Genomic DNA, 10,360 nt, shown 5'->3' on the forward strand with positions numbered 1-10,360 from the left:
CTTCCCTTCCCTTCCCTTCCCTTCCCGTCCCTCCCCTGTATAACCTTGTTCTAAACTAACGTGTGTGTGTGTGTGTATCTTTTATCTGTTCAGGAGAAGGCCACCCTGAACGCCAAGTTCAGCGGATAGCTGAGCGCGCCCCAATCACCGAGCACCATACGTCTTGACGAGGAGGGAACCATTTCGGTTCTCCATCGTCCATTTCGGTGACCAAGACGGCAGCATTTACTTTCGCTAGGCGATGGAGAGGACCAGGGGGGCTTGTTTTAGTTCACGTCTGGAAGGATACGATCACGAAGGCAGGACGCAAGCCGCACATACTTCACACCAGGTTTTAGATGTTAGGTCAAGGCATATGGTCAAACGTTTTTCCTTTAGAAATTATTATTATTATTATTATTACTATTAGTCCTTTTTTAATAAATTAAGTTGAAAAAATCCAACACAAATTTTCTTACCAATCATAACGAAGAATATTAATCAATATAATAACAGGGGACGGATTTTCTTGTACAATACTGCTGCTTTTTCACCTGCTTGCACTTCCTTTTTATTTGATTTTTGAATTCTGCACGAATGGAATTATTTCCATTTTTTTCCTATTTGATTTGATCACAATTTGTCTCATTGAGTTCCAGAAAGCACTTTGTGATGAGAAATTTGAATATGACATAATTATTGTACATTGTCAAGGTGTTTTGATTTCCACGCTTAGAGGAAGTTCATGGCATCTTTTTTTTCAAGAATTAAGGTCAACCACCCATCTTTTGTACATTCCATCCAACGAGTGTGGAAACGTTTTTGTAAACACCGAGTGAAATCATCCTCCCCTAAGTTTTCAACAGTCGATCAAATTTTTTTCACTACAAAAAGAATTATATTTTTGTTTGATCCGTTGCATATTTTGTATCATGCATTGGAGTTTGCAATCATGCCTACTCTTTTTTCTAAGCATAATTCCAAGTTTTCATTGTACATTCCCGCGCAAATTAACGCATACATTTTGTCCAGAAATCAAGTCCCCCTTTGAGAGTGACATGTGTACCATCAAGGGTCTGAAATGTTCTGCGCTTAGAAATGACTTTTGTTAGAGACAGACTTTAGTTTGTAGCCCACTACTGTTTAGTTCGCCGGTGTAGCTCCTTTCTATGTTTCCTGTTCTCAACATAGCTCGACTGAATGACTAGAGTGAATGGACTGCAAATATCATAAAATGATCTGTCACGGAAAACCAACAAACAAACTACAACTAAGAAAAAGCAAATACTCCAATTCAACGTGTCCTCCGTCTTGTAAGAACTGTCTTTCGGTTGGGATTACATCAACACTATGCAAGTTAATGCTGCAGAAATCAAAAAAGAAAAATACGAAATATAAAAAAATATATATAACAAAGTTGTTCTATTGGTAAAAAAGAGAAAATGTAAAAAGACAAAATGTTCGTTGTTAGTGCTGTCAGTTTTAAAAGGTTGTGAGATATGAATCTGTACTGATGAGATTATTTTTGATATTGCATAAAAAATAGATATATTAAACTCTTTTATTCCAAAAATTGTGCGTTTTTGCAAGGCTGTGTGTCTTCTTTTTTTTTTGTCTTTTTTTTTTTTTTTGGAACAATATTTTTAGCTGACGCAAGGCTCTCAGCTGATGTTTCTGTGTTGCAAATCCCAAATTCACTGTCTCTTCCTGCAGGTGCTTTTGGTGTATTTTTCTACCAGCTTTTTCTTCTTGTCTGTGATATCGCATTCCTTATTGCAGTGTTGTGAGCGCCTCTCTCCAAAACCACGATCACATTCCACGGGTGATCTTTTTGTTTGATAAGAAAAAAAATTTCTGTTGATCTTCTTGAAGGATATCTCTTAACATTCCAAATCAGGAAAAAGATTTATTCTTCAAAGGACCAGCAAATATAAAATTCATGCTCAAATATTTTCTGAGGGATTTTTTTTTCTTGGGGAGGGGTTCATGAACAAATTACAAATTAATTGATAAGAAGCATTAAGCAAGCAAAAATGTATACCAAACGCACGAGTACTTTGAAAACTACTGATGCTGCTTGCATGCATGAACAATGTGTGGTTTTAATTCTCTTGTTTTTTCCCTTTTTCAATGTGTGTCATTGTATTGCGATAAATACATGGGACGCATCCTCTCAATAGAGAATCTACAACTCTCTTCTTTTTTTTACCGTTTTTTTGTGGTGATTTTTATGTCATGTTTCAGCAGATTCTGTACGGTTGGCTTAGGTCATTTCCGATACAAGTCTGCCTGTGTGTTTCCTGTTCGTTGTCTATTGTGGCTTCTTTATTCCATTTCTCAGAATCTGATGCGAGAGGCATGGGGATGAGAGAGGATATAGATAGCATTCATATAGATTCTACGGTGCTCTGTGTATCAAACCTAGGGTTGAGATATTTCTCTTCAAAGTTAACAAATAAAAACTCTATATGTATCTACTTTGAGATGTGACTTGCTTCACTCTTTCAACCTTGCCGGCACGACTGGGCAAAGCGAATGGAGAATAATTATTGAAACTTTCAGTTTTCGTAACAGTTTTACAGCACTTGCAACACAATGAGATCATATAAGTGCTGAAGAATAGATGTGTTACAAGAGAGTAACATACACTACACAAAAAGAAGGAGGGGGGATAAGGAGGATATATATTTGACAGGAAACTGTACAAGTTTTACGCCCCCATCGACACTATTTAGATCATTTGGGAGGCGGGCAGTTTCGACCCAACCCTTCAGGGCCAACCCGGGCTGAGAGGGATACAACATCCAGCAGACAGACCCGGGCTGAGAAAGGGATACAACATCCCAGCAGACAGACCCGGGCTGAGAGGGATACAACATCCCAGCAGACAGACCCGGGCTGAGAGGGATACAACATCCCAGCAGACAGACCCGGGATGAGAGGGATACAGCATCCCAGCAGAAAGACCCGGGCTGAGAGGGATACAGCATCGCAGCAGAAAGACCGAGCCGAGAAACTCGATAGAAATTCTCTCAGTACGGGAATCGAACTCACGCCTACTGTGTCAGAGAGGCGAAGTGTGTAACTGCTACCCCACAGAGGCCGGGCCAATTGATGTACATATACATTGTATTATAGTCGCTGTTATGGACAAGCAGGCTATCCCAGATTTCGGGGGTTTCCAGAAATCTTGACGTACACCAAAAGTGGACTTTGCCCTACCTGTAGGAGAGGTTTGGTTTCATCGGTGTGTATATTTGTTTGGATATAGAGAAAACTCTCCTTGCCTTTTAAAGAAACCGAACAAGGGGCAAAAACTTTACCTTCGATTTTCTCAAAAAAGTATTTTTCGGGATAGCTCCATTGTGCTTAAAAGCGACCATAATATGACTGTTGGAAATGTTGGTCCTGTCATACAGCAAAAGGAGCGAGACACCCTAGAAAGTTTGGCTTTCTTATTAAGCAAAAACATGGAGCTCTCGTGTCCTAGAGATTAAGGTGTTGGCCTCTCATTCAAAGGTCCCGGGTTCGAATCCGGGTAGGGACGGAACATTTTTCTCTCCTATAATGGTCTCCTTTCAATCCTTCCCTGCTCTCTAGCAATGTTATGTCGTCTGCTCTCATCTCTACTTTCTGCCTTCACCTCCTCACCTCCTTTGCCCCCTCTTCTGAGCTCCTGACTCTTTCTGCAGCCTTTCTACTGCCACTCCTTGGCTCCTTTTTACTGCTGTCTTTCAGCCACACCCCTTATCTTCTGGTAGGAAAGATATACACCTAGCCTTCTCGAACAACAGCGAAAAATCTTGGAGGTCCTGTGAGCAAATTGCGCACGTTAAAGATCCCTTGATTGTCTAAAATCGATTAGAGTGGGCTTCGGCCGCCACCTGGGCAAAATTAAAAATATCCTACCTACTGAAAATGTTTAGTGTGTCCCATGCGCTCATATGATCTTATGCAGTTGCGAGCGCCGTAAAACACTTACCAAAAAAAAAAAAATACAGCAAGACAAGTGAGACACGATAGACAGTTTGGCTTGCTTATGAAACAACAACAAAACCAACAACAAAAAACTACTTGTTGGAATGGAAGGCAGCGACTGACGATAACGTACAGATGAACGCACACTGGGCAGTAGAGGTACACGACACACTGAACGACACAGTACAACTACATGGCACACTGAACGACACAGCACAGTTACATGACACACTGAACGACACAGCACAACTACATGACACACTGAGCGACACAGTACAGCTACATGACACACTGAGCGACACAGTACAACTACATGACACACTGAGCGACACAGCACAGTTACACGACACAATAAACGACACACACAAACACTGACAGACGAGACAAAAAGTGAACAGAGCCGCAGCCAACAAGAGAACTTCTAGTAGCACACGTCCACCATGACACACTTGTAAGCAGAAGACGGCTATCCCGAAAAATGCTGTTTTGAGAAAACCGAAGGTAAAGCTTTTGGACCCTTGTTCAGTTTCGTTAAAAGGCAAGGAGTTTTCTCTATAACCAAACAAATATACACACCAATGAAACCAAACTTCTCCTATAGGTACGGCAATGCCCACTTTTTGGTGTAGGTCAAGATTTCTGGAAACCCCCGAAATCTGGGTTAACCCGCTTGTCCTTAGAAGCGACCAATTGGGGGGTGAGCTGATTTGATCCTGCCTGTCAGAGCTAATCTAGGTCGCTTGGCGTTCAGCATGCTGCCATCCAGACGGAGATACCGATGATAATGATAATTTACGTGCACAGTGTACTTATCCAATACAAGAACGTACGCGAGACTCAACTCACGCACTTCTGTGTGCAACAACGAAGAGAGGTCGTACATTTGTTCTTGTTTGTTTTGTTTTAGTAGAGGTTTTACGGTGCTCGCAACTGCATAAGGTCATATGAGCGCCAGAAGATTAGAGGTGTTACAAGAGAGTAACAAACATAAAAAAAGAAGAAGGGGAGATAAGGACGACAGATGTTTGATAGGACAGAAGAAGCAAACAACACCAGAGCACCCATCAACCACCCACGTACATTTGTGTATTCCGAAGATAAAAAGACAAGATATTAAAGTGTGGGTGTGTTTTACGTCTCCATTGACAGAGTTTAGATAATTTTTGAAGCGAGCTGACAAAATGAATTACTTCTCAGATTCAAACCTTAAGGAAATAGATACATCACGCTTATAGGAGAAGTTTTTACAATTTAAAAGTATAAAATAATAGAAGACAGGTTATAGTTAAAGAATATGGCAAAACCTACAAATTTGAACCAAATGTCGATTTTCGGCTAATGTATCCATTTGTGGATTGCGAGAAGTAACTCATTTTGTCTGCACACCTCACATTTAGGATTCGGGCCTCAGAATCTGCCAGTTTGGTCCCACCTGGGCTGAGAGAACTACAACATCCCTGTGGGAAGACAGAAGCAACACTGACAAGCGGTACTCGGTCTCGGCCTCAACGCTTTTTGGCTGCCTTTACAGGACACACGTTGAAGTTGTTTTTGTCTTTGTTTTGTTGTTCTTGTTGTGGTTTTTTAAGGGTCGATTTGGAAACAATTGTCAATAATAATAATAATAATAATAATAATAATAATAATAATAATAATAATAATAATAATAATAATAATAATAATAATAATTAGAAAGGGTCGATTTGGGAAAAATTGTCAATAACAATAATAATAATAATAATAATAATAATAATAATAATAATAATAATAATAATAATAATAATAATAATAATAATAATAATAATAATAATAATAATAATAATAATTAGAAAGGGTCGATTTGGGAACAATTGTCAATAATAATAATGATAATAATAATAATAATAATAATAATGATAATAATAATAATAATTAGAAAGGGTCGATTTGGGAACAATTGTCAATAATAATAATAATAATAATAATAATAATAATAATAATAATAATAATAATAATAATAATAATAATAATAATAATAATGATAATAATAATAATAATGATAATAATAATAATAATAATAATAATAATAATAATAATGATAATAATAATAATAATTTGTAAGGGTCGATTTGGGAATTATGATGATAATAATAATAATGATAATAATAATAATAATAATAATAATAATAATAATAATAATAATAAAGATAATAATAATAATACCAATAACAATAATAATAATAATAATAATAATAATAATAATAATAATAATAATAACAACAATAATAATAATAATAATAATAATAAAGATCACTTCTATTGCACCCACTTCCTGGTGGCTTTTGACGCCTCACAATTTTGTGTGTGTGTGTGTGTGTGTGTGTGTGTGTGTGTGTGTGTGTGTGTGTGTGTGTGTGTGTGTGTGTGTGTGTTTTGGTTTTTTTTAATTCAACTGCTAACACAATTGCACGTTTTATCGTTTTATACAAAACAGACTAGCCCATTCAAAGCTCAACCATCCTTTCAAAAACACATTATGCACTCGTAACCTAACAAAAGAATACATATACACTGTAGATCTACACAAAAAAAACCACAATGATTACTGTGGGTCATTTGTACAGGCCGTAACTTTGATCAAAAGCCATCCAGTCATTTCAGTCAATGACGTAACCTATTTGTCCAAGCGTTACTTTGAGTCGTGTCCCCTGGCGTGTGCAGTCGTACAAAGAAAGACAATGTATTGTTGATTTTTAGCAAAATGTGACTTACACCCTTCATTTTTCTTGGGGAAAAAATGTTTTGTTTTGTTTTCTAATATATGTGTTTTAACACCCCCATCAACACAATTTAGATCATTTAGGAGGCGGGCTTCCGGTTCTTCCTGTCAGGGACAACTCGGGCAGAGAGAAAAACAACATCTCAATAGAAAGACTGAGATACTCGATAAAACTTCTCCCCTAAAAGGAATCGAACTCCTACCTCCTGGGTGTGCCTTCTTACTTACTTGACTTTCTCCGTCCTCTTGTACCTCTAGGGCGTCGAGGGGAGAAAGAGCTTCCTGTCTCTAGCAAGTTTGATGGCCTGGCTGGGTGGGATATTGTATGTTCTCAGGGTATCCTTCACACCCTGGATCCACGTCTTTATTGGTCTTCCTTGTGCGTGCTGTCTAAATAACCCAGATCGTGTCGATGACAGCGTAAAAACACTTATTACGACTTGTACATTTATTCAAAACCAAAAACAAAAACAAAAACAAAACAAAAAACATCTTTCAATGGTCAGTTGTCGGGACTGTGGTCAGTGGTGGACAAGAAAAACTCACGGTTTAGTTCTAATTTAGTAAGTGTTTTACGGCGCTCGCAGCTGCATAATAATGCCATATGAGCACGCGAAACAAGTTGGATTTATTCGTAACAGTTCACCTGGACAGTCGGATTTTGGTGAAAATTTCTATTAAAATGTTAGAATGCTAAAAATTGGAGGTAAAAAAAAAATCAATAGTTTAAAATGACTTTTTGAAGAACATGAAAAACATTAAACAACGTTATTCCTAATTTTCCGTAAAGGCCAATGGCTCTCTGTGTGATGACAGGCTGGACTATGGTCAGAGGTGGTCACTTTCTGTGTGAGACAGACAGACAGACATACAGACAGACAGACAGACAGACAGACAGACAGACAGACAGACAGACAGACAGACACTTTCTTGAACAGGTCGTGCACTGTACCTCTTTTCTTTCTCTCCGTTGTTTCTGTCTGGGGGTTTTTTTTGGTTTTTTTTTTCTTTCTCCCAGCACAAAGTGGCGTATGTTATGTCGATGCGCTACTTTTTGTGGCAATAACAAAGACAATCTTGAAATCTATTCATCTCGCAAGGAGGAAATATTTGTCTTGGTCGTTCGCAAAGGCAGGGATGTTACAACTTTCATGTGCACGCACACACACACACAACATGGAAGAACATACATGTAAATACATGTATTACGTGCTGAAACACCTTCGCTTCATAAACTCTCTCTCTCTCTCTCTCTCTCTCTCTCTCTCTCTCTCTCTCTCTCTCTCTCTCCCTCCCTCCCTCTCTCACTTTAGTTTTAGTAAGTGTTTTACGGCACTTGCAACACAATCAGGTCATATAAGTGCCGAAGATTAGACGTGTTACATGAGAGTAAGAAACACAAAAAAAGAATGAGGAGATATAAGGATGATAGATGTTTGGTAGGAAAGAAGAAGCAAACCACACCAGAGCACCCGCCAACCACCCACATCTCTCTCTCAGTCTCTCTCTATCTCTCTCTCTGTCTCTGTCTCTGTCTCTGTCTCTCTCTGTCTCTCTCTCTCTCTCTCTCTCTCTCTCTCTCTCTCTCTCTCTCTCTCTCTCTCTCTTTCATTTTGGAGCATCGTATGTCCAATTACCTCACTGCAATTTATACTAATAAATTTCCATATTTCTATATGTGAAACGTGCTGACAAAGTAAGTAACTTCTCCAATTTTATCTCCATGGAAATAGATACATCACGCTTATAGGCGAAGTTATTACTATGTATAAGTATGAAATCATAAAGGGCGTGTTGTACTTTAAAAATATGACATCAATAAGAAATCTACAAATATGACCCAGGTATCGATTTTTGGCCAATATCTCCATATGTGGATAGCGAGAAGTAACTCATTTTGTAAGCACGTCTCACATATTATCACATCTGTCTGTTTTTGCGTCCTCGACAAACCTCTCTCGTTGGTTCTTGGAAAGAAGTCCTTCACTGCCGGTCGATGAAAGGGAAATTCCGATGTGGATGGCCAATGAGTGGACCCGTCAGGGAGCAGAAGTGGGCGTGGCGGGGCTGACAGGTAGATGGCGCTGCCGTGTGTGTGTGTGTGTGTGTGTGTGTGTGTGTGTGTGTGTGTGTGTGTGTGTGTGTGTGAGAGAGAGAGAGAGAGAGAGAGAGAGAGAGAGAGAGAGAGAGAGAGAGAGAGAGAGAGAGAGAGAGAGAGAGAGAGAGCTGAACTGTCGACGCGGCGTGCATAAACATCTCAACTTTGATCTTCTCGACTCTTGCGTCAGTTGTTCGGAAGTCAAATGCTCTCTACAACGATCGTATAGTGTGAGTAAAGAGATGCATGTCGACACAGTAACGTCAAAGATCGTGTATACAAGATAGTTCACTCCTCTCTGTGAGCCGATTCAAAAAGTGTCTTCAAAATTCGGTGGCGCCCTCTTCGAAAAAGCGCGGACTTTGCGAAAGTGGTTACACTACTTGAGTGAAAAACAACAAAAGTGAAACCAACAAACTGTGTATTCCTCTTCTTTTTTTTTGGAGATACGAAAGGCAGCTTCAAAACAAAGACTGCAGCGCCATCTGAAGCAATGTGCGGACTTCCGCGGACACTTTTTTGCCGAGTGAACAATATTGTTATGTTTGATCTTTGGTAACGGTCAAAAAGTGTGAGTAAAGAGAAGCACATCGACACAATAACGGTCAGAAACAAAGAGGGCCTACCAGTGGCACCATCCACCCACCTACTTCACCTAATTCTGCCCGTTATTCTGTACTTATTAAGTTGTCAGAATACCATTTTTCAAGTGGCCTCGTAACATTTCAGAAGTTGTCCAAACTGATTCTGGAATATTCGCGGACAATCTTTCCATGCATTCTCGGTGGTAAGAAGGACACTCGCCGATAACCTCGCTGTGTGTCAGAAGTTACCCAAGCCTGTTCTGGAATATTCGCAGACAGTATTTCCGTGTATTCTCGATGTTGTTCCGGTGTTATTTGTGGGCGTGGCTTGTGGTGTTTGCGCGTGCGTCATTCAATCACGGCCACTTCACCAGAATCCCGTTGTATGACATCACACGCCAGTTGTCGGAGGGTTGTATGGAGGCTGTTACTGACGTCAAGGTGAGCTCTTCCATCCAGTGTACAGTTCTCTGTAGGCCAAAGAATAGCTGTACAGGGGCCACGTGGAATAACGAGACTCGAACCTGCTACCTTCACACTCACTGTGGAGCTGCTCTAAGCACCCAGGTGGCGTCTAGGGAATTTTCCTTCTTTGAGAAATCTTGCAACAATGGCGGCGTGAAGGATGGGACAAGCTCCACGTGCCAGTGTGTGGGTGGTTGGCGGGGTGCTTACTGCGACAGACGGCCCTACTCGTGTCTAGATGTATACCAGGGCGGCTACATGGGTACCATGTGGGTCCAGCTGGACATTTACCGCAACCAATCCACGCTGGTCAACGCGCTGTGCACCAATCAACCAAATCCACGTGTCGTTTCGACCTTCATGTTCCGCTCTGACGGGTCGCGGGGTCACAACAAAACCTACTCGGACTTCGTCTCAGGCTACTTCATGGACAACATGAATTACTGGATGGGCCTGGAGGCTGCCCACACTCTCACACAGAGGGGCCACAATAACGTC

The 10,360-nt window shown here is 40.1% G+C and overlaps 1 protein-coding gene across 1 annotated transcript in view; it reads left to right on the forward strand.

The window, feature by feature from the left end:
* Nucleotides 1–1,552, forward strand: part of LOC100533447 (cytoplasmic intermediate filament protein A) — a gene marked incomplete at its 5' end in the record, with an annotated part of 16,651 nt that extends 15,099 nt beyond the window's left edge. Inside the window, 2 exon segments of the mRNA NM_001204724.1 lie at nt 66–73; nt 75–1,552. Coding sequence (NP_001191653.1) covers nt 66–73; nt 75–129 — 63 coding nt within the window.
* Between the last annotated feature and the right edge of the window lie 8,808 nt (nt 1,553–10,360).

This window comes from Aplysia californica, unplaced genomic scaffold (assembly GCF_000002075.1).
Source record: "Aplysia californica isolate F4 #8 unplaced genomic scaffold, AplCal3.0 scaffold00014, whole genome shotgun sequence".
Classification (NCBI taxonomy): Eukaryota; Metazoa; Mollusca; class Gastropoda; order Aplysiida; family Aplysiidae; genus Aplysia; species Aplysia californica.